General features: G+C 35.6%; 1 protein-coding gene across 2 annotated transcripts; it reads left to right on the plus strand.

Annotated features, from left to right (window-relative positions):
• The first annotated feature begins 1,378 nt into the window (after positions 1 to 1,378).
• LOC131157389 (uncharacterized) lies at positions 1,379 to 24,269 on the plus strand. Of its 2 annotated transcripts, none has more exons than XM_058111499.1 (3): positions 1,379 to 1,642; positions 4,929 to 5,085; positions 23,904 to 24,269. In XM_058111499.1, the coding sequence occupies exons 2-3, from the start codon at positions 4,934 to 4,936 to the stop codon at positions 24,061 to 24,063; spliced, it is 312 nt and encodes a 103-aa protein (XP_057967482.1). In that variant the 5' UTR covers positions 1,379 to 1,642; positions 4,929 to 4,933; the 3' UTR covers positions 24,064 to 24,269. The 2 variants fall into 2 exon arrangements, with proteins under 2 accessions (XP_057967482.1, XP_057967481.1); XM_058111498.1 differs by having other exon boundaries at positions 1,452 to 1,642; positions 4,932 to 5,085.
• Positions 24,270 to 25,664: the final 1,395 nt, after the last annotated feature.

Raw genomic sequence — 25,664 nt, forward strand, 5'->3', positions numbered from 1 at the left:
AAGTTTAGTATTGAAATAAGGGTAACTCTAGAAACACCAAATCTTAATCACTTCAAAAAGATAGAAGAATTTTATAGAGCAAGAGTTAGGTTGTGCTTCCATGTAATGTAGAGACACTTCTTTGAGTGGGATTCAAGCTTCACATGATTGTTTCCAACATGAGTAAGCTTCTATTCTTTATTTATTACTTATATTACAAATTATTTAATTGTTTGTTTACAATTAAGTTAATTAACTACCTCTTAGTAGATATTAATTTCTTAGTGTTTAAATTTTGAACATATTGGTCTTATTTTATGTTAGTTATGTTTAATTTTGTTGTCCTGATTTGGTTGATTGTTGGTGTTGTTTTTGAAAGGGTTTTTCTGTAATACCTTTTTCCCTTATCTTGTAACCACGGTATTCTTCCGCCAAAAGTAAGGGTATTAATAAATAAATGGAGGTGCTGCCATCATTTTTTTTTTTTTAAATATTGGTCTTATTTGAGAAAACTCTTAATCGATGTTGAATTACTTCTATTCAACTAAAGATCTTCTATTACCGATTCAAAAAGAAGTTTGTTTAGAGATTTTATTGGGCATTTTTTGTCCATAAACGTGATACTTTATGATGCACTTTCCTCTACCTCAAACTCTCAGCTGCATACATATTGAATGTGTAGCTACCAAACGACCATGACCGTTCAAATAGTCACCCAACTTGCATAATTTATCAAAACCCAATTGATCCGAATTAAAGAAATGGTTTCAAATAACATACGGGTCAATTGGTCGATTTATATATACATTGAATATATGATTTGTTGCGGATTTAGTGTACAACCCACTCAACTTCGCCTCAATGTAAATGGAATAGATGTAAAAAGTAATAATATAATAGAATTGGAGTATATATGTCGATTGTTTGATGCTATTGCTTTTTATTTTTATTTTTATAATGAATAGAACATATAATTTATCCAATTCACTTGAAAATCAAACTGACCTATCCTGGCCTAAACCAAATGCTTAACGATTCAACTTATTTTTTAACTTTCACAAACCAACGAGTGGTTGGTTGGAATTTTGGGCCCAACTTTGACCCATGAACACCTTTACAAATGACTAAAAAAAATGTAGCATTCTGATTGAGAGATTACTTTAATTATATACATAGGACCCGATTTGTAAATTTAGAGCTATCTTTTTATATAGTTTTGAGAACATGATTTTCGGATTTGTGAATTTGTTTTTTAAAAAAGTATATTCAATTTATATTTTATTTTCTATAAATTCATAGAAATTTAAGTTTATGATTTATGATCTGAATTTATGCACTCAAGTACAACTTTAGTATTAAAATTTAGTACTTTATAAAAAAGAAAAGCAATAATGCCAACAAAATGATCCATCGTAGAAGGCTAGAAGCTAGGACTTGCAAGTGAACACTCTTGGGCTGAAAATATGCTAGGCTTCATCTCGGGCTTGTTGAAGGCCCAATTTGCGCTCAAGCAAGCAGCTCGCCCATCTTAAACCCTAAACCCCTAATCGGATCCGGGTCGGTTGATGCAACGCAGCCCCGCTTCGGGAAAGGACCAGAACAGTTCCAAGCTGCGAAGAAGGATTTCGAAAGGCGAAGCTTGCTCATCTTCAGCCAAGGGCAGGTACTGCTCTTGTTGGCCGTACTAAATCGCTTTAGTGTCCTTTTGAGATTCATCGGTGATTTGAACTTGCTTTTTCTGGATTGGTTTTAGGTTTTTTGTTGATTTCATGTATACTGTAATTGTTTCTTGTGGTCGTGTCGTCTGATTTTCGGCGTCGGGGATTTGTAGTTTCCATGTAACATTTCTCAACACTCAATTTAAAATTACCAATATATTAGGTAAAGATCGTGAGGGAGAATGTTAAGGTTTTGTTTGGTTGCTGAGAGAATGGAAGTGAGGAACAAGAATCTGCATTTACTTTAGTATGTTGTACTTTATTTGCTTTGCTTTTTTTGTTTTAGTGGATTTTGTTTCAATTAGTAAGGCTCCAGTCACTCGAAACATTTTGAGGCATGAGCCTTTTGAACATCATATACTTAGGTCTCAAATCTTTAATGAAACGAACAATGCCACAGTAATTGATCTAGGGGTGAGCATAATTCGGTTTTAGCCAAATTAACCGACTGAGTTCAGTCGGTTGGTTAAGGTAATTTATAGTTCGGTTTGGTTCGTTTCGATTTTAGAATGGGGTAATTTTGGGTATTTGGTTTTTGGTTCGATTATAGGTAATTTGTATTTCGCGAATTACCCAAGTTTTTAATTAATTAATAATTAAATATAAATTATTAAATTATATTATTAATGATTTTAATTTTATATATCTTAAATTATGGAGAGAAGTTTTGGAATTTACAGGCTTTAGGATAATTAGAAATAAGACAGAATATATGAAATATAATTTTAGTAATGATGGGAGGAATATTGGAGACAAAATTAAACTTGATGATGAAGAAATAAATAGTACTTGTAGATTTCGATACCTTGGATCTATTATGCAAGTTGAAGGAGAAATTGAAGATGATATAATGCATAGAGTTAAATCAAGTTGGGTAAAATGAAGAAATGCTTCAAGTGTGCTCTGTGATCGTAGAATACTCTTAAAATTGAAAGGGAAGTTTTATAGGACAATTATAAGACCAGCTGTGCTATATGGATCGGAATGTTGGGTGACAAAGAAATATAATATCCAAAAAGTAAAAGTTGTCTAGATGAGAATGCTTAGATAGATGAGTGGTATAACATTGAAAGATAAATTAAGTAATGAACATATTCATGGTAAGTTAGGTGTAGTTCCTATAGAAGATAAGATAAGGAAGAGACAATTCAGATGGTATGGACACTTGCAACGTAGGGCACATAGTGTACCTGTGAGGAAGAGTGACTTAGTTACTGTTGGGGGCAGTAGAAGGGGTAGGGGTAGACCTAAAATAACTTGGGAGGAGATAGTGAGTAAGAATTTAATATCCTTGAATCTATCAAAAGAAATGGTCCATGATCGCATAAATTGGCGGAAAAGATTCATATAGCCGACCCCACCTAGTGGAACTAAGGCTTGGTTTTGTTGTTGTTGTTGTATGATTTTAATTTTTAAGCTAGGTTGGGCGCTAGGGTTCCATTCGGGATTCGACCATTCCTAAATCCCAATTTCCTATTTCCCTCTTCCCTCTTCCCTCTTCCCTACCCTCATCCTTCTTCGGCTCTTCCCTTCCCAAGTTCCTAGGTCGCAAGTCGCAAGTCGCAACTTCGCCGGCAGTTGGCACTCCCTAACTCCCAGTCCTAGTTCCCTTCTGCTTCACCTTCCCTTCCCATCCCAGTTCCCTTCCCACTTCGTAGTTCACACACAGTCGACAATGGCGAGTTCAAACCTCTTGTTCCAGATCAGTAGATCCAGTCGCCCCCTTCGGACTTTGGTTTCTGCCTTCCCAACTTTGTAGCTCGCACTCTCACAGACTTGTAGTACTCCTTTGGACCTTCTATCCTTCAGGGTTTTTGTTTTTCTGTTGTGTTCAAAACTCAAAAGTCTTTGCATTTTTATGTTTATTGAAATTTTACAATACCCTAAGATGAGCACAATGTGTTTGATTAAATGTATGAGTGAAAATTTCATCCAAATTATTATATTTATGTTGATCAGTCTCCCTATTTAAAATGGGTTTCTTTGTGTTCTTTGTTCATATTTGTTTGAATGTTCATTGAATTTGAGTTTAGTTCCTTTTTAATTTTTTTATATTTGCGTTTTCTTACTTTTGTTGTACCCAAAGTCTAGTGCTTGTTCTCTTCTTCTTTGGTTCTTCCCTGCTCTTACCAATAACCTAGATGAAATTTTTTCTCATAATTAATTTTATTTTAATTCGGTTAAATTTGGTTAACCAAATTACTCGACAATTCGGTTCGGTCAGGTACAATTTAGTTAAATAGAACAATTCAGTCGGTTTGGTTATGGGATAGTGTTAATTGAAATAATTCGGTTAATTGGCCGAATTGGCGGAACCGACCGATTGCACACCCCTAAGTTGAACCATAAATTTTTAGTATTGGTTTATTGCATAATTGTCAAATCAAGATTAGAATTGTGAACCAAAATTCCAATTTTGGGAGTTGAGAATCGAGAATATAATTGAATAGTAAGATTTGGTAAAATTTTCAAAATCAATCTAAACGACATCCATATATTGATGACAAACAACAAGCAAAACAATAAAATACATTTAAATTTTGATAATAAAGAAAATCGTATTTCATGTGTATGATTTCCCTAAACAAATGAAAAGTAAGAGAATGAGTTAGGAGATATTAATAAAATAATGAATGTTATGTTGTTTAAGTTAAGAGATCAAGAAAAGATAATAAAAATTGAACTTTTGGTGTTATCAACAATTAAAAAAATAGTAGTTCATGCATATTCTTTCTTATTAGCCTAAAAAAATATAAAATAATTGAACGAACTTCTAAAAAAACTAACTTTTGAGTCTTAGTGACACAACTAAACATGAGTACCACCTAGTGAGCATTTCTCAATGTCAAAACACTATACTCCTTCTAGAGTGAAGAATGGCTTTGTGAATGCAACATGAGACCTAAAGTTCTATTTTCTACTCATTTTAAGCACAAAATTGAGTAGACAAGGAATTGAAGGTAATCACGTAAACATAAAAGAAATAAAAAAATAATGTTATTTTTAGGGTTTTAAACTAGTCAAATTTGTCAAGATATGATAGGTTCATAATTGTGTAAATCAATATTTGGCAATGATTTAGTTGTTTTTAGATTTTCTAGTAAAATTTGAATCAATTTTATGTGAAATTGATACAAATTGTTTGGGTCGTGAATCACAAGATTCTACAACTATGGTTTATTATTGAATATTGGCTACAAGGTTAATGGGTTCTTTGCTTTGGTGTTTTAGTAGTTATGAAGGTGCGATCATCAGTGAAGAAGATGTGTGAGTTTTGTAGGACGGTTAAACGTCGTGGGCGAGTATATGTGTTCTGCTCAGCCAATCCAAAGCACAAGCAACGACAAGGGCTATCTACGTTTGCATATGAAGGCCCACCACCTACTATGTATGAATTCTAATTTATTCGTTCTCACTCCCCCAAGTTCTTTTGTAATTTTTGCACGTTTTAACATATGTTGGTTCCACCACATAAAATCTTTGTTGTTCGGTTCTTCCTTTGTTTTTCTGACTTTTTTTTTTGGCAGGGTGGGGGTGATGGGGTTGAGTGTTTCTTTACTAAAACCATATTGTTGTTAACTTTCTGTAAAGTAGCTTGGCCGGGCTTGCTAACCAAGCTTGTGTCAGTTGCTGGTGAGGCATCTATTCTGCACTTAGGTGAACTAGTAAATATGACATGTGGGTTGCATGTGATTATAGGTTTTTTTGGATAATATTTTACACAATTTAAAATATACTTGAATGTTTTAAAAAATAAATTAATAATGCATTGCTGTAATTAAGTTCATAAGTTCAAGAACAAACACTTAAATTTTATATATCTTCTATGTAACAATGAAATATGTATATGGATAGGCATATTTCTACAATGTGAAAACGTTATAATTATGGGCATACTTGCTAAAACAGTGTTCTTACCCAGCTTTCATATCAAATTAAAGTTATGTAATATTATTTTTAAGTACTATATATGATAATATGAAATTTTAATATTTATATTACAATCTAAATGATGGGATGCAGATGTAACACCCAGTAACACAAGACTCCCACTCCGTAAACTCGATGAATGTATTTGGATTTTCTTCTTTCTTTTTAATTTTGTAGAACTTCTCAATATATGAATTCTTCCATTCAATTAATAAACAAGAAGTGTCGAATAGTTGTCAAACAAAGTGTTGATATGTATAACAAACATCAAATTATTATGTCATGTCATAAAGATGTGCAAGGTACTTTTTAGAAAGGTTATTATTGTCTAAATGATTTCTTTGGCAGAACATTTAACATAATTAAATTTTTATGTAGATTTTGTAGTTATTTAATTTTATAAGATGCACTATTCTATATATATGTGTGTGTGTGTGTGTGTGTAATAACAAAAAATCAAGGCTTAAGTTCTAGTAGTTCTACTAAGTGCGGTTGGCTATGTGAATCCTTTTATGCTAATTTACACAATCAAGGGCAATTTCCTCCAACAAATTCAGCACTATTAAATCCTTATTCAATTTCTCATTTTAAGTTATTTTTTATGTGTACCCTTACTCCTTCAATTGCCCCTCATAGTAACTAGCTCACTCCTCATTAGTGCACTATTTAGCTTACATTGCAGATGCCCAAACTATCTAAACTGCCCCTCCCTGATCTTAATGAGCTACGCTTAACTTAGCGCGAACGTATTAATTCCTTAATTTATCTTTTAATGTTATTCCCCTCATCTAGCTTAGCATTCTCATTTTGAAAACTTGTTGGATTTATTGTTTCTTAGTTGCTCAATGTTTTGATCTATATAGCATAGCTGATCTTACAGCAGTCATATAGAACTTTCCTTTTAATTTTAAAGGTATTATACGACCAGCTAGCACATCTAAAACACTTCTCCGTTTTACCCAATTTACCTTAACTTTATTTATTACATCATCTTCAATTTCTCCTTCAGCTTGCATGATAGGTCCAAGGTATTGAAATCTACTAGTGTTTATTTATTTCTTGACCATTAAGTTTAATCTTTTCTTTATTATTTCTTTTACCATGACCAAAATTACATATCATATATTTTGTCTTACTTGTCTACTTATCTTGAAACCTCTGGATTTTAAAGCTTCTCTCTATAATTCTAACTTGGATATGAAAACCTTGTGGCGTTGCACTATTATGGTTGTTAGTTGGTGTGTTTGGTTAGAGAGATTCTAGAATTTTTGAAGTAGTGGCCATAGCTAATAATTTATTGTGGAGTAGAGTGATTTATCTTGCTTCTTTGTGGGTGTGAGCGAATGGTTGTTTCATCATGTTTCTCTGGAAAACCTGCAACGGGATTGGTTGGTGTCGCTTACTTGGCTTTCAGATTATGATGATCTCCTGATGTAATTTTTTGTTGCTGTTGTAAAGGGAGGATTGCTTATGCTCTTGGTTTTCCTCTTGTTTCCACTTTTTTATTTTGTTGTGCATTCTTATCCCATCTAATAAATTTCTTCGCTTATCAAAAACAAAAAAAATAAAAAATAAAAAATAAAAATTCTAACTTCAATTCTACTCTGCCCCTAGTTTCATCAATTATGACAACATGTTCTAAAAACAACGTATTCGGTAGAACCTTATTTTGTACACTTCTAGTAGGTTTGTCTATCACTAGTGCAAAAAGCTAAGGGCTCAAAGCAAGTACTTGATGCACACCTATTGTGATTGGAGATTTCCTAGACTCTCCACTCTTAGTCCTAAACTATCCGTTACTCCATAATTCATATCCTTAATGACATAAATACACCTACTACATACACCCTTTTTTTTTTTTTTTTTCTAAAACCTACCATAGAACTTTGCTAGGTATCCTATCATGTGCTTTCTCTAAGTTAGTAAAAACAATATGCAAGCCCATCTTCTTTTCCCTAAACTTTTTCCTTAATCTTCTTAAAAGATATATAGCTTCTGTAGTAGATCTCCCAGGTATAAAATCAAATCGATTCTTGGAGACCCTCATTTTGAACATTAATTTTGTCCAATTTCCCTTACTCATAAGTTTAATTCCACAATAGTTCTTGCAATTTTTAATATCTTTATTTTTGTATATAGGTATTAAAGTTCTTTTTCCTTTATTATGTCACAATATTGTGTGAATGGCCAAATGGTTTGACCTTGAGTTCTGTATATTATATATAGACTTTACAAGAATGCTACACATGGAAAGCAAATAAGTTCCAGCATGATTCTAGCCCTATACATGTAAACTATAATCTGTCAAGCCTTATACATGTAAACTATAATTTGTCAAAAATATATGCTAACTGTACAGAATAATGAATAGAGAAATAAGGAAATAATTGTGGACTGAAATAAGGAAAGAAGTGTGGACAGCAAGGCTTTTGCTGTTTGCTGTTTCATTGACAGCCCCCCTCAAATTGATGCTGGTTGATCAACAAGCATCAATTTGCTACTTCGGAAGCAATATTGATGACGAGTGAGAGCCTTGGTGAAGATATCAACAATTTGTAATTCAGTGGAAATATGCGGAAGAGTGATAACACAAGCTTCAAATGCTTCACGGATAGAGTGATAATCGACTTCAAAGTGCTTCGTGCGCTCATGATAGACAGGATTGACTGTGATTTGGATAGCACTCGTATTATCGGCATGTAGAGGTGTAGGATCAGTCTCAGAAAAATCTAGCTTAGCAAGCAAACCTCAAGGCCAAATAATTTTAGAACAAGCAAGAGACATCGCTTGGTATTCAGATTCCGTCGATGATTTAGAAACTCTATCTTGCTTCTTACTCTTCCAAGAGATCAATGCATCACCTAAGAACACACACCAACCAGTGATGGAGTGACGTGTATCTGCACAACTAGCCCAATCAGCATCGCTATAAGCAGCAAGACGAGTAGAATTGCTTGCATGATGTAGGATGGTTCTAAGTAGCTCTAGTCCTACGGTTGGCCCTTTTTGTAGCACACACCCAATATCATAATCTATGAGAATAATTGAATTAACCAAGCATGAACATCACAAACATATTCCAATGATCACAAGTTGTTGAGATTTTGAAAACATATATGATTTGGTTCAAAGCCCTTATTTGATCATTTCATTCAAATAATCAAGTTCACTTCAAAAGATGTTATAGTACAAGTCTTAGATCACAAGTCCTAGCGTACAAATCAAATATCCCTAAACATGTTAGCAAGCATGTTCAAGTTGAAAATCTAGGAAGATTCAAAGAAAATGAACAAGGTTTTTCAATCAAGGCTTTGGGTAGAGTTTCAAGGCTTACAAGGTAAAAAGTACTTTTAAGTGCTGTTTTAGATGGTCACAAACAAGGAATTGAAATGAGCTTACCAAAAGGTTCAAAATGTCAAACACCAAGGCACACGAGTACTTGATTGCACCACGAACAAGCTTGTTGATCCTTAGGAATCTTGAGACAAGAATGAAGCTTGAGGTGGTTGTGGCTGTGAGCTATGAAAGAGGTGTGGGTGTGTAGTGTTGATGATGACATTGTTGTCGTGGTCTCTCACCACCCAATCTTTGGGGAGATGGAACGTAGCCTCACACTACTTACTCACAAGGAGAGAAACAAGATTCACAAGTTCAAGCAAAAGTTTTTTTTTTTTTTTAATTGATAATGCAAGATGCCTTTTACAATACAAGTGATGGCATGTTTATAGCCTTACATGCACATGACCTGCACATGGCTTCTTAAAAGATTAAAGAAAATACAAAAGTAAAATTAAACATTTAAAACATAGGTAATGAGGTTCCTAGGAAATAGTTTGTCATAGGAAATAGGTGCCTAGGAATTAGAATAATTATGATAGTGGAGTCTAGGAACTTAAAATGAAATAAATGCTTCTTGAAAACACAAGACTCTTTGACTTGCAAGCTGTCATCCTCTTTTCAAGCTAGCTTCTAAGAGAAGCTTCAATTGCTGCAAATAAAGTTCACATCAATGGTGGACTTCAGGTGGTCGTCCATGTGTCACAATATCCACGAAAGATACTCAAGGTGCATGTTGATCCCCATCAATGCAGGGAAGAATAAACCACGGGCAAAAGTGCCCTGAACATAGTGTATGATCCTAGGATAGCAGCCAAATGAAGATGACGAGGAGTCTGAAGAAACTAGATGACTTGCTGTATAGCGAAAGAAATGTCCGGTCTAGTAATGGTGAGATAAACAAGGCTACCCACCAACTTTCGGTATAAACTGGGATTAGCAAGTAAGTCACCCTCCTCTTGCAAAGCTTGACATTTAATTCCATGGGAGTATCAACAGGAGTACCCTCCTGAAGGCCAGCTGTAGCCACCAAGTTACTAGCATACTTATGTTGATTGAGTGAAATACCAGAGGGACTACGATGCACCTCATGACCAAGAAAATATGTGAGAGACCCAAGATCTTTCACATGAAAAGACTCTGAGAAATGAATCTTGAGCTGAGCAAGTAAAACAGAATTGGAACCAGTGATCACAATATCATCAACATAAAAAAAAAAGAACAACAATACCCATTTCTAGTTTCTAAAGAAACAATGAAGTTTCATACTTGCTCTGCTTGAATGAAAATTGTAATAAAGTGGTGCGGAATTTATTAAACCAGGCCCTTGGAGCTTGTTTGAGACCATAAAGAAAGCGATGAAGCTCACATATATGTGAAGTCGGAAAGGGAAACAAGCTCGGGGGTGGTTTCATATGAATGCACTCTTTAAGATTCTTGTGAAGAAAAACATTCTTGACATCCATTTGATGTAGTGGCCAATCACTGGAAGTAGCAATAGCCAGAATCGTAAGAACAATAGTCATCTTAGCCACAAGAGCAGAGGTCTCTTCATAATTGACACCATATTCTCGATTGTTCCCAAGTGCAACAAGGCGAGCTTTGTAATGATCCAAACTTCCATCAGATACCTTGACTGAGTAAACCCATTTGCAACCCAGAGGAACAATGGTGGGAGGACAAGGCTCAATGTCCTTGGTGTGATTGGCCTCTAGAGTGGCAATTTCTTCCTGCATAGCTTGTCGTCAACAATCATGCTTGGCAGCATGTGAGTAGGATGTAAGAATATCTAAATTGGACAATGCAGCAGTAAGAGCTGAAACAGAATTGCTAGAACTGGAAGAGGGAAACCCATACCTTTCCGGGGGTACAGACACTCGAGGAGAGCGACGTACCAAAGGCTCTGAAGGTGCTGCTACTAACTGAATCTAAAGCGTGGTAGAATCAGATATCGGATGAGCCACCGGAAGGTACGGAGGTTATTGTAACTAAGTTGCTTAGAAAATAAGCAGAAATAGGGAGACTCCATGAGTAGGACTTGAGAAGGTAAATGATTAATCAAGTAAGTAGTGGTTTTTAGAGCCTCAACCCAGAACATGGATGGAACAGAGGATTTCAGCAAGAGAGTACGTACCACATCTAGGAGATGATGATTTTTGCGTTCGGCTACTCCATTCTGTTAGGGAGTAGTGTGACATGAACGTTGATGAATAATACCTTTAGAGGCCAAAAATGCCTGAAACTCAGTAGACAAATATTCACCACCGGAATCTGTGCGTAATGTCTTAATAGAAGCAGAAAGTTGATTGTCAACATACGCTAAAAACTCAATGAAAGTATGAAAAACCTCAGATTTAGAGTGAAGAAAGTAGACCCAAGTAAATCTGCTATGATCATTAATGAAAGTCACATAGTATTTAAATTTTTCATGTGAACTAATCGGGGAAGGTCCCCAAGCATCACTATGGATTAGATCAAAGTATTAAGAAGCTCTACTAGCATGCAAAGGGAAGGGAAAAGTTTTGCTTTTACCAAGTTTGCAAGAAGCACACTCAAGAGATAAAGAAGAATGCTCTTTATTATCAAGTGAACCAGAGTTCAATTCATGAGATAAGATCTGAGTATTGGGATGGCGCAAATGATGATGCCACACCATACTAAGATCTGAAACATTATTACAAGCAAAAGACTTAATAGAAGAAACTAGAGAAAGTGCTGGAATAGGCAAAAGTAGTGGAAACAAGCGCCCAACTTTAGGTCCCTTTGCGATCGGCTCCCCTGTTACCTGGTCCTGCACAACACAACCATCACCAGAAAAATTAACAGCACAATTGTTATCAACTAATTGACCAACAAAAATAAGATTTGTGGAAAGCTGAGGAGCAACAAACACATCAGTGAACTTAGAAGAGGCATCACCGATAGTAGCTATTGGCAAAGAACTGCCATTAGCAGCCTGAATAGCAAATTAACCAGCGTAGGGCCGAACATGACATAGAGTAGTGGGATTATTCGTCATGTGATTAGAGGCACCCGAGTCCATGACTCCACGTACTAGAGTTTAGTAAAATTATTACCTTGGAGCCCATTGCTTATAATGCCGAAATTAGCGTCTATTGCACTATTTCAAGTGTGCAGCAATTCGCTGTAGGAGGCGTAGGAACAGAGAAGTCACCTAAAGAAGAGCTAGGGCTGCAAAAGTCACTATTTGGGGGGGGGGGGGTACAATAATAGAAGTCTGAAATGCTTGACGATTCTGAGGGTGGATACGACAGTCTTTGATAATGTGACCCTTCTTCTTGCAATAAGAGCAGTATTTCTTAGAACAATTAGCAGTGATATGCCAAAATTCTTTTCAACAAAAGCACTGCAAGGTGCTAGAATGTGCAGGTGTTCCTTTTCGTTGAGCAGCATAAGCCACAAGGACAGACCCTAAACTACCATGAGATTGTGCCAAAGTAACTTGAGTACTAAGCCGTTGTTCTTCACGAAGTAACTCACCAAAACAAAACATCAAGAGAAGGAACAGGAGAGCGATTCAATAGAGAAGAGTGAATAGATTCATACTCGAGGCGGAGTTTTATAAGAAACTGATCACGACGACTAGTCTCATGAAGACGTTGAATAATGGTAAGAGAGGCAACAAGAACATCCACGGTAACCAGATTAGAATATTCATTCAAAGAGTTAGAAACGCCGAATAATAGTCTTGGATGGAACTAGTGTCATGTTGAAATATGGCAATCGCATGTTCTAACTGAAAATGATGGGCTTCGTTATCTTAATGATGTACTATTTTTAAGTAAGTCCACATGGATTGAGCGGGGCGATAAGGCCGCAAGTTGGGGACAATATGTGGCTCAACCGAGTCAAGAAGCCAAGACATAATCCAGGCATCAAGCACAGCCCATGAAGGACAAGCCGCTGAATCCTTGGATTTATCAGGATTGGGTGCACAATCCGTGCCATCAATATGACCCCAAAGATCTTTTCCTTTAAGGAAAAGTCAAATTGAAAAGCCCACGTGGAATAATTGTTGTCCGTAAACTTGGCACACACAGGTATGGAGTCCATGCTAAATAAAGGAAAAAATCGAGACACCCAAAAAAAACAGACTCTGTCGAAAGAAAAATACTAAAAGAAAATCGAGAAGCCCAAAAATAGATCAACGCAGGTACAAAGAAACCCAAGATCAACCTGCCTGCACTAAAAATAAATTGTGAACCAAGAAACCTACTGTGCCGAGAATCACAAGGACAAAGAAGCACTAGAAACAGCAACAAAAAGCTGTTCCAATCAACCTGCCTTCACTAAAAATAAATTGCGAACCAAGAAACCTGCTGTGCTAAGAATCACAAGGACAGAGAAGCACCATAACAGCAACAGAAAGCTGTTCCGACAGCCACTTGGTCACAGAAATACCAAAAGACAGAGAACCAAAAAATTCCAGAAGAGAATAGACCCATGGCTGCCACAGAAATGAGAGACACCTCCGAAACCAAGAAGACAAAAAATTCGATGGGAAAAAAAATTAGCCGTCGGCTGGCTCTGATACCATGTCAAAATATTGTGTGAATGGCCGAATGGTTTGGCCTTGAGTTCTGTGTATTATATATAGACTTTACAAGAATGCTATACATGGAAAGCAAATAAGTTCTAGCATGATTCAAGCCCTATACATGTAAACTATAATCTGTCAAGCCCTATACATGTAAACTATAATCTGTCAAAAATATATGCTAACCGTACAAAATAATGAATGGAGAAATAAGGAAAGAAGTGTGGATAGCAAGGCTGAATGAAGTGTGGACAGCAAGGCTTTTGCTGTTTGCTGTTCTGTTGACATATTCGTCTCACATTTTCTTAGTTTTTATAATTGTGTTAGATAAATTATTTAACCATATAATTCCATCCTCACCTAGGCATTTCCAAACTTCAATTGGGATGTTATAAGGTTCTATAGCTTTTCCATTTTTCATCTTTTTTAATGCAAACTTAACTTCATTAACTCTAATTTTGCAAATAAATCTTATATTTTTAGCATTTTCCTCATTTATCAATTCTAAGTTTAAGCCTTCTAGTTGATTTTCATTAAATACCTTGCTAAAGTTACTTCGCCCTCTTTCTTTTAGCTAATGTTCCTTAACCAAGATAGTATTATCCTCACTTTTTATACATTTTACATTACCTAAGTCCTTGCTCTTCCTGTCTCTAGCTAGCTAATTCAAATGTCTCCTTCCCCTTATTTTGTATGTAATCTAGCATATAAATTATTATATGACCTATGTTTAGCTTCACTACTTACCTTTTTTTGCATCTTTTCTCGACTCTATATTTTTCAAAGTTTTCTATGTTTCTACATTTTTGCCATGTCTTATGCCAAATTCGTTTTGCCTTTATGGATTTTTGGACATTTTGATCCCACCATTAACTTTCTTTACCATCTGAGAATCTTCATCGTCTCTCTTCCTAAAGCAAGTATTCATTGTAAAAGATCATACGTCATGGAAACTTCTAAGATCATGTCCCATACTTGATTTATCTCCATCCATGTCCTCCTTGTATCTTTTCATAATTTTTATTATCTTTTCTAATGTGTCCATTCAAATAAGCTTCTATGAATATTTTCTTAGTACCTGATATCCTTTGTACTATACTATTCTTATCTTCCCAAGATTGTCTTTTAAGGTTTTCTTGTAGACTTATTTGAGTAATGACATTTATTATCTCTTGGCCTAAGACCATCTTCATTTTTATGATTCTATCCTCTACTCCTTTGACATCTACAAGTCTATGACACTATCTTTTAAGTTTTTGTCTACAATGGTTCCTACCCGATTTTGATGTTTTTCCTATTCTAGTGTATCAAAGTTTGAATCCTAATTTTTCAATTTCTTTAGCTTTCTCCCCTTACCTACTTAACTTATTGTGTTCACTATCTCCATGATTTTTACCTGTTAGTATTCCTATATTCCAAGCTGCTAATCTTACCGTAGTCTCTTGCACTAACTTCTTTGCCTTCCCACATCTAGAATAATGTAGCAACGCTTGCATATTTGAAACTGTGCTCGGGCACCAAGCAACAAGCTAACCCACGCTCACCCATTTTTCATCACACCTGGGCGGTATAAGTGCAATGCATCACTTGTAGGGGACACCTCATTGAATAATTGGTTAGGATTCATGTCACAAAGATTTGACAAGTTTTACAATGGTTGTTGGCTACCTAATGCAAGCCTCCTCCTTTGGCTTGGGATTGATTATGTGTGAAAAATATTAGGACATGAGTGCGTCACAGCCGGAGTTGTATTGCATTTAAAAGAAAAAAAAAAAAAAAGAGAAAAAGAAGAAGAAGAAAAATGCATGTGTCCTGCATGTTAAAATTTCAATATATGAGAATTTATTTTAATTTTTTTTATTAGTAAGTTAAAATTTAAGTTTTTATATGAAATTCAATTTGTTATAAAAACAATATTACTCTTTGTATCTTGCGCTTGTCGGTCATGCTATAGATTTAACTCTTTGTACCATATGTTTATGATCATGTTTTCAATTTATAAAATATTAAAATCAAAGTTTAGTTATGTATTAAATTGGCACAAGAAGAATCATGAGCATGATTCAATAATTTTGATGTACAATCCTATATGTATTAGTAGCTAACTATGTTAAAAAGTAATATGTAATTTTAATAATGTAAATGAAAAACAAAAAAGGGGAAGCTGTAGAATTTTGTGGAAAGTGAAGAGTGTGGAAGTGTGTAGATGCCTTAAGAGTTGAGGCATGCATGCTCCAGGCATGATAGAAGCTGACAGCATTTAATGCAAGTCGGCTATGGGTTTTACAAAAGAGCTCCTCCCCCTTCTCTCTTGTACACTCCAAGCATGTATGTAATAAGTATCTCCACCTTAAAATAAAAACATCAGCTCCCTTCCTTATATTTCTACAATAGTTTCCTTCATCACATTGCATATATTTCTCCTTTGTGCTTTAACAAATCAGTTGCTTCCATTATTTCCCATAGCACCCGACACTTCTTGGTATTAGAGCTAGCCCCTTCATCTTATTTTTTTTCCTTCCACATCCCACTCACAAATCAGCCGAGAAATGGCCTCAATTAGAAGCAGCAATCTCCCTTTCAACTATTCCCAACAAGGAGTTCCAATCTTTGTTGGAGAAAATTACAATTTATGAAACACTCTTTTGAAGACATTGTTGTTTCCGAGGATCTTTGGGATATCATTGAAGAGGGATATGAAGAAACATTGAGTCCAGAAATTAAAGCAACAAGGTCTTGGACAAAGCAGAAGGACAATAAAGAGAATAAGATGAGAGGATGCAAAAGGCCTTGTCCTTAATGCACTAGGGAGTAATTAAATCTATCCTTCCTAGAATTATAGGTGCAAATCATCTAGAGATGTATGAGAAATTTTAAGAAAACAATTTGGAGGCTATGACAAGGTAATCTACATAAAGCTCCAAAACTCATGACCAGATTTTGATAATTTATCCATGAAAGAAAAAGAAGGCGTCCAATAAGCAATTGGAATTAATAATCAAATTAAAGCTTATGGAGATACAATAGAGGATAAGAAAATTGTTGAAAAAATTTTGAGAAGCTTACTTGCTAAATTTGAGCATGTAGTTGCTTCAATGGAAGAATCAAAAGATTTATCAAAGCTCACCCCAGATAACCTCCTAGGGCATGGAAGCCCATGAAAAAAGGATGAGTAGATTTTCAAAACAAAAGTTAAAGCAAGCTTTTCATTCAAAAATAAACATTAGAGAGCAAAATAATAAAGGAGCTAGTTCATCTCAAAGAAATCTATGTGGAAGAGGATGTGGTAAAATCAAAACTTTTCTAGCTCAAGACATAACAAGGAGCAATTTTGACTCAGTGTTGAATCTGCAAAAAACATGAGCTCGAGACAAAAGTTTGTAGATTTCGGTGTGGAAATGTAAAAATCCAAATCATTCTCAAAATGATTGTTGGTACAAAGACCAATGAGAAAATAAAGAAGCCAATTACTTTGAAGAAAATGAAGAAAAAGAAGCAAGGCAGATATTTAATTACTGCATGAATGCCCAACAAGAGTTTGAGAATATTTGGTACGTGGATAGTGCATGTAGCAATCATATAACAGGCAACAAAGATTTATTTGTGAAGCTCGATGACAAATTCTCTTTTGAAGTAAAACTTGAAGATGGCAAGTTGCATAAAATTGCCAAAAAAGGAGCAATTATAGTCCACATAAAGGGAGGTAACTATAAACTTATAACTGGTGTGCTTTACATCCCTAACCTGACTAAAAATGTATGTTGGGCAACTACTACTAATTGGATATAAGCTCCATTTTGACAATGGAGAATGCATCATCACTTGATTAGAAGAAAATCTCACCGTGGCTAGAGTAGAAATGAACAAGAATAAAGTTTTTCCTTTATTTATGCCTGAGGATGAGAAAATTGCCTTGCAAAGTCTCAGGAACGATGATTCATATTTATGGCACTTGAGATAGGAGTTAAATTTCAAGGGCCTAAAATCTTTGCAGGATAAACATATGGTAGTTGGATTGCCCGACAGTCCTAAGCAAGACAAAATTTTGTGAAGACTGCATCTATGTAAAAATGCACTGGTTAACATCCCGAAGACATCTTAGAGAGCTAGAGCTCCATTAGAATTAGTCCATGCTGATATTTGTGGACCCACAAGGACTCCATCTCTTAACAACAATAGATACTTTATTCTATTTTTTGATGATTATACCTGAATGGTATGGGTATTTTTTTGAAGCAAAAGTCAGAAGCCTTCTCCACTTTTCCTCAGTTTAAAGCATTTGCAGAAAAAGCAAAGTGGTAGAAAATTAAAGATCTGGAGAACAGACTGCAGTGGATAGTTTCTATCAACAACATCTAATGATTACTGCATAAAGGAGGGCATGAAAAGGGGGCTTACATTGCAATATACTCCATAAAAAATGCTGTAGCCGAATGAAAGAATTGCACAGTTGTCGAAATGGCTTGAAGCATGTTGAGAGGTAAAGAACTTCCAAATAGTTTTTGGGTAGAAGCAATTGATACTGCTGTTGATATCCTGAATCGTTCTCCAACAAAGGTGGTTCAGAACAGGACTCCATATAAAGCATGGCACAGGCATAAGTCATAGGTAAATATTTTGAATATTTTTGGCTGCATAGCTTACTCACATATACCTTCTCAGCAACCGGAAAAGTTTGATGAAAAAGGAGAGAAGGACAACTTCCTTAGGTATAGTTAGGGGTGTATAAAAATTACCGAAAAATCGAGAAGTGCATCAAAATTGGACAGAAATCACAAGCAGTTTGGTTTTTTGGTATTTGGTTCTAGGAAATGAAAATTTTCGATTCGGTTTTGTTTTGGTTTCGTAAATATAAACGAATTGTAAAATCAAAAAATTGATTTAAATATAAATTATATATAAATTAATAAATTTATGTGTTAAAATATGATTGGTCCATTATCCTAATTATAGATATAGTAGGGTGCGGCGCACCACCCTTGAATATGCTTACTCACTTGAAATTTTGAAAAAGTAGGGTTTGGGCCGACTTCTCAAATCTCAAATTCTCAATTGATTTACGGTTTTCCTCTTTTCTGCTTCGGACCGCCAACTGCCAGCACCCAGCAGCCGGCCCTCCCTCTGTGGCTCTGCCTCCCTAGTCCCCACTCGCAGCAACTCCAACTCCCAGCCTCCAACCTGCCCCAGGCTGGCAAGCTTGCAACCCTCGTTGTCGGATAGCAAGCCCTCGGCGCCTCCCCACTTCCCACGACTCCAAGTCTCTAACTTGCCGCAACCTTGCAAGTTGAGTATATGATTCTTGTTACATTTCATTTATCCAGGATTATCTAATCAAGATTTGAGTATTAAAATATGAACTTGAGCATGATTAAGTTATTTTGACAAATTATACTTGATTCTCAATTGGAAAATATTCTTACTCTAAAAATGAATTAATATAAAAATTATTGAACATTAAAAAAATTGGTTAAAAACTGGAAAAACTGGAACCAAACCACCCAATCTTTAGTTCTCCAAGGGATAATAACTTTGGTTTGGTTTCTATTTTGGTTCGCCATGATTAAAAACTACAAGGTTCAGTTTGGTTTTCAGTTTAGCCGATATCGAACCATCATGAACCAACTACACCCCGAGGTGTAGTAATGAATCTAAAGGATTTCATTTACTAACCCCAAAGACTAATGATCTTATAATCTCCCGAGATGTTATCTTTGACAAAATGACATCATAGAGCTAGGAAGAAAGTTCTACCCAAAGAATAATAGTATTGAATATACCTAGCCCATCCTCAACATTCAACAATCAAGAAGCAACCCAGAAGCAAGTCCAATTCCATCTGAGTCTCCCAGTTCACCAGGAACTTCAAGCTCACAAACCAAGCACCTCAAGGCAGATTTATTCAGTCAGAGACTCCATCGAGAAGGGTACATTTGTAATGTTGCATTTTTTGCATGTGAGCCACGGTTCTTTGATGAAGCAGCAAAGAAAGAAATTTGGATAAAAGCCATGGATGAAAAAATTGCAACAATTGAGAAGAACAACAGATAGGAGCTTGTAGATCTACTCGAAGGCAAAGAAGTAATCGAGCTAAATGGGTCTACAAGACCAAGTATAAAGAAGATGGCTTAAGCGCTCAATACACAAGCACAAGGCCTATCTAGTTTCAAAAGGCTATTCACAGCAGCCTGGAATCAACTTCAATGAAACTTTTACACTAGTAGCTCATATGGAGATGATACGAACAATTTTTGCCTTAGCAGCTCAACGAGAGTTACCAATCTTTCAACTTGATGTCAAATCAGCATTTCTTAATAGAGAATTGGAAGAAGTTTATGTGGAGCAATCTGAGGGTTATTATGTACCTTGTCGAGAAGACAAAGCGTAGAGGCTATGAAAAGCTGTATACAGATTAAAGCAAGCTCCGTGAGCTTGGAATAGCAAGATCAATTCCTACTTTCACCCAAACGGGTTCCAAAGAAGTTTGAATAGACATTCACTTTGCATGAAAAAAGAAGATACGAAAAATTTTCTCCTTGTTTGTTTATATGTTGATGATTTAATCTACACATGCACAAATCTAGCAATGGTAGAAGAATTCGAAGAAGCCGTGATGAAAGAGTACGAGATGACAGATTTGGGCCTCATGAAATATTTTCTTGGAATTCAAGTCTGACAATCAAAAGGCGTGATTTATTTCTTAAGAAAAATTTCTCAAAGATTTATTGAAAAAAATTCCAAGTGAATAATTGCAACCCAATTTCTACGCCAATGGTCATGAACAAGAAGCTACAGTTGAATGATTGTACGCGGAAGGTCGATGAAAAAACATATCAAAGTTTGGTTGGTTCCTTCATATATTTAACCAACACAAGGCCAGATATTGTTCACCCGGTCAGCTAAATTTCAAGATTTATACATCAACCAGCAAGCTACACTATGCAGCCGCAAAAATTTTTTTACGTTATCTTCAAGGAACTAGGAAATTCAGCATCAGGTATGTCAAGGAAAAAAAGAACAAGCTTGTGGGATACACTGATAGTGATTGGGCAGGTTTGACACCTTATCAGGACTAAGATTAATAGCCCCCCATTAGCTCCAATCTGACGTCTCTCCAAACTAATTCTTAACCCAGAAATTTTCTCAAAAGTCTGAATAATAGGAAGGATATTAAAAAATGACTCTCTATGATCATCTAAGAACATAACAGTATCATTGGCAAACTGAAAATGCAACTCTATCCCTCACCCTTTCAACGCCCCAATTCCCCAAGTTCCCCACCCCAATACCTGTCACAAACCCCCTTCTCACTGCCCCCATCTGTCATTCTATCCAAAGCATCCACAACAAGAATGAACAAGAAAGGAGATAATGTATTCCCTTGCCTAGCACCACTCAAAGAACTAAACCATGACTTAGATTCCTCATTAATAGTCAGTCACCGAGAATGATGCATTATATGGACACCCGCACATCCAAGGCCACCACATCTTACCAAAACACTTCTTAATCAGAACCTTATTCAAAAGTCCCAACAACACGTTCAGCCTTTTCGGAGTTCTGCTTGAAGAGAATCCCAGCCATTTCCTATGGAAAATGTACTGTTATTGTCCTCCACCCCCACCTTAGATTCTCAAATAGAATCCAAAATGTGTCTACCCCAACAAAACAGCACTCTGAGCTTAGGAAATAGTATCACATAATGATGGACTCAATCTGTCTGCAAGAACCTTAGCGATAATCTTATACCCATCAGTATTTTGAAAGGCAAAGGCGTAATGTGAGGCGTTTTACTGTGGATGAGAGAAGGTAGAAGCCTTTAGGAATTTAATTTTTATTTTAGAATGTATGAGAATAAATATAATATTTTTATAAATAATAAAATTTTATTAAATAAATTATTTAACCATTTAAATAAAATTCCAAGATTTCAATTTCATATAACTCCAGCTGTATTTGACCACAGATTGCAAAACCACAGCCACGTCCCTTGCTGAGGAAATAACAGTACTAATGGGTTATCTTCCTGCCAATAAGAATAAAGCACATTGCTTGAGAGAGTCTATGGTGTCCAATGAAATTCCTCATGACCCAAAGTCCAACAGTTCAGCCTTTCTCTCTACTCTCTCTTGCACTTCTCACAGACTGATTCCTGGAGAGAATCAAATACAAAGGAATTCTTTAGAACAGATACTGTTGGGAGAGGATCAGTCAATCAGAGAAGCCATCAGAGGGAGAGGAGGTAAAGAGAGGTTGTTGAAGAAGCTGCTAGCATGCAACTACAAATCGAAGAATGAAGAAGGTGGGTATGATGAGTTAATGTCAAAGGTGAGAGAGATGAGAGAAGCTGGCAGCTTGTCTCTTCTCTTGCTGCTGTGGTATGAATGAATGAAGTCCCTTTGGGCCCTAGTCCACTTTTGCATCTATCTCTGATAAGAAAACATAGAAATATGTGTTTCAGTATGTGTACACCTTCTCTGGTAAGGCGCCAAAAGTGCACTTTTTTCTCTTGGGTGTGCGCCTAACAGTAACAAAGGTGTGCCTTTCTGAACTTGCGCCTTTTGAAAAGATTCTTGATTCTTGATGCGTTTTGGGCTCCAAATGGCCTGCAGCACACATTGAAAAAACCTTTTAGAACACTGATAAACCACTATTTACTATGCTAATTGGTAGACACCTTAATGGAAGAATTATTCGTAGGGACCAAAGTGATGAATGTAGAATATTCTTCTCCAAGAACCCCATTCCTGTCCAAGTCATAAAAAGTAATAAATCCATGCTCACACATTCCAACAATCCCTGAGAAAAAAAAAAAAAACAACATATAAATCTATTTGAGCTAGTCTCTGGTAGAACAGCTCTGTCTTAATGAAGGTTTTTTAGCAGATAAAAGTCTTCTTGTCTCTGAGCATATAATAGCTAAAACTTGGAATGCTTTGTCACATAGACCTCCCAACTATATAAATGACGCATCTGATTGCGGGTCTTGCAAATTTTGAAATGCATAAAATCCCTGGACATGGCTTATTGCTGAGCATGTGGTGCAGTACTCTGCCTCATCTTCAGGCTTCAGCAAGCACATAAATGCTTTACAAAGGCTTTAGTGGCCTTTTGATACAAATTAACTCCTCAATTAGTTTTTTTTTTTCTCTTTTTACTCTGGGTAGGTGCATTAGTTTGTTTATTGGTAATAGATCCTGATTGGTTTTGATAGGTGGCACCTATGCCTAATTCAGGGTTCAGCAGTTGTGGATATCACTTCTCTCTCTCTCTCTCTCTCTCTCTCTCTCTCTCTCTCTCTCTCAATATGAAGAAGTACCATATAATTGCCACTCAACCAACTAGCATTTCCCAACTGAAAAAAGGGGATGAGCTGATCTTGTAATTCCTCTTAAATGTGCAAGAATTTAGTTAAGAGCATAAACTTTTGACAAGGATAAACCATTGGTTTATTTAAAAGATGTAAACACGTTGGTAATGCTGAACTCAATAGCTTATTTGTTCCACTATTTTAAGTGGCATTTGTTGTGGCTCTTGCCAGAGAATCGGTTCATCTAGACTACCAACTTTTGAACCTTGATTTGATTGTATTTTTTGTCTCTTTCTCTCTTCATTTGCATGCACGGATGATTACAATGATGAATGATATTGTCATCTACTCCATCATCTATTTTGTTTGTAGGTGGATGGCTTGGTCATCATTGTAGGCTTTGGAAATTGGATCTCTTCGTCACAAGAATCATCATCTGTCATGATGGCAAGTGATGATTTTGGTGCTTCTTCTGGATGTAATTGATTAGCCATTTTAGTAAGGAGTTTGGAGATAGGATTATCCTTTTCTAGGACCCCAATTTGTGGCTCACAATTTGGATCACTTGATTTTTCAAATTTTTGCTTGTCTTTCTTCCTCTGAGCAGTGGAGACAGCCGTTGACTCAACCCTCTGGGTTTGGGCTGGCTTTTGGGTAATCTGCCTCTTTTTGAGATGAAGAGTCACTGCCTCTGAAAGATGTTTGCATTGATACTAGCTGGAATGGATTCCTGATCTTTTGGGAAGGAGAAATGAATATCGCCATTCTTTATAGTTGTGTAGACTGGATCGTGGAGGATGATAGGCTTAGTGATGCTGTTCGTACAAGCGAGGGAATATGCTATGACATCTTGAAATATGTTTCCGACATAATCCCTTTTTTTTTTACACACCTTTTAATAAAGTTAAAGCTAAATGACAAGGACATTATACATAAAGCTGAAAATAATAAAGCAAAATCTGACTGACAAAGACAATACACTGACTACAAATATAAAGATAAAGATAAGACTGGAAATGCTTCAGCGGTAATTCTATTCCTTTTGATGTAATGTGTTAATTTCCATATATTTCAGGTCATCAGATGCAAATGTCAAGCTAGAGGGATCATTCAGTCACAGCATGCGGCAAGGACTGGCAGCACTTGTCCCGAAAAAACCCGAGCCCTCTTTGACATTTGGATCTCAGTATTGGAGAGTAGGTCTGGCTTCTCTGCTATTCAAACAGCGCCATTAGCAGCTGAAAATAAACCTCCAAGCTTCGAACCTGATAGTCTTGGGATAAGTACCTTTTCCTGAGCCTCTCTTTTTGCCTTTCTGCCTTGTCATTGTGGTGTGCTACTGCAAATCATACACTTAGGATACATCTCACTTTTATTTTCTTATATTTTATGGATGAGAACATGTTGCAATTAATAAGAAAATGGTATGAAATTAGAGTCAGGGATGCTGCATAGTACCAATAACGGAAGAAATTGGGCAATTGAAATTCTCTCTTTCAACAATTTATGTTCATCTAATTGGCTACAGATAGAAGTACACAAAAAATTAACCACAGCAATAGATAAAATACTATACATTTTGATTTTTGGAATATTGGGAGAAAAAATTACAGATTGAAAGTTGCATCCTCTTCCCATAATTAGCAGTAAATATTTGTGCGTGTGTTTTGTACAACTATTATTATTATTATTATGTAATTTTTTATTATTGTAATTGTTGTTGTTATTTTTAAAAATAATAATGATATTTATTATTATTATTATTATTATTATTATAGTTGTCAGTGATGGCCAAGCCGACGACCAATTTTTGTGTTTTCGGAATGTATTATTCAGTGAAGGTTATATTTATCTTTCGCAAAAAGAGAATCATGAAGTCATGGATGGAATTGTAATTTTCACTTGTGAGTAGGAATTACATTTTATAAAATTGGAGAATCAACTTTCAGTTGGAATGTTAAGTGCAAATCAAATATGAAGAAAATCAGACAACCCATTATATTTTAGTCACTCAGTCTAAACGAAAATCAAAGTACATTGTGTTTTTTCAACGTAGAAAAAAGATAAATCAAAATATTATTTAACTACACTCAGATTGAGGCTTTGGCTCCATTATTATACAGGAGTGTGTAATATTAGCTCTTTATGAATTATACAAAAAGATGTCCTCTAAAACAGTCCACATTATTGTCTTGTTAATAAATAAATCGATGGGGTTGACAACGAATCGATGTTATTCACATTTCTCATGTATTATCTATTTTCATTCCTTTGAGACCTCTAATAAAATGTCTCCCAGAATAAAGAATGAGGGATTTGAATAATGTAAACTAGGTCATATCATCTTTCTAATGAAACATTCGACAAAATATTTTGGTCGAACAGACTAGAAGAAATTAATCTAAATGAAATGAATCCATATAGAAGACAGAATCTAAAACACAAATCATGAAAACTAATCCTAAAAATAAACCTATCTTCCGACTAGATTATCGGAACTTGCTTCTAAGTACATGATTATTTTGAATTGATTATGAGTCAAATGAGGGTGTAGAAGGCAAGGCAAGAATTTAGCATCGCAAATGTTTGATGATAAGGTTGGTGGTCAGGCTCTTCCTCCCAAATTACGCCTTGAGCTAAAGCAAGCAATACTTTGTATGAGTTACGAGACAATTTTTATTTTTTAGCATTAATATAGGATAGCTTTCAACATTAACATAATTATTAAAATTTATAATTTAGTTTTACATGAGAAGGAATGGAGTAAATTATTCGGAAGGGCCCTAAATAAAACCAAGATAATTTAGATTTCACAAAATGTTAAAATCTAGAATTT

Source organism: Malania oleifera, chromosome 6, assembly GCF_029873635.1.
Source record: "Malania oleifera isolate guangnan ecotype guangnan chromosome 6, ASM2987363v1, whole genome shotgun sequence".
NCBI classification, from domain to species: Eukaryota; Viridiplantae; Streptophyta; class Magnoliopsida; order Santalales; family Ximeniaceae; genus Malania; species Malania oleifera.

Coding starts and splice junctions, on each gene's coding strand:
- LOC131157389 (XM_058111499.1), top strand. CDS start 4,934: ATGAAGGTGCGATCATCAGTGAAGAAGATGTGTGAGTTTTGTAGGACG. Junction 5,086..23,903: donor GAAGGCCCACCACCTACTAT/GTATGAATTCTA, acceptor CATATATTTCAG/GTCATCAGATGCAAATGTCA.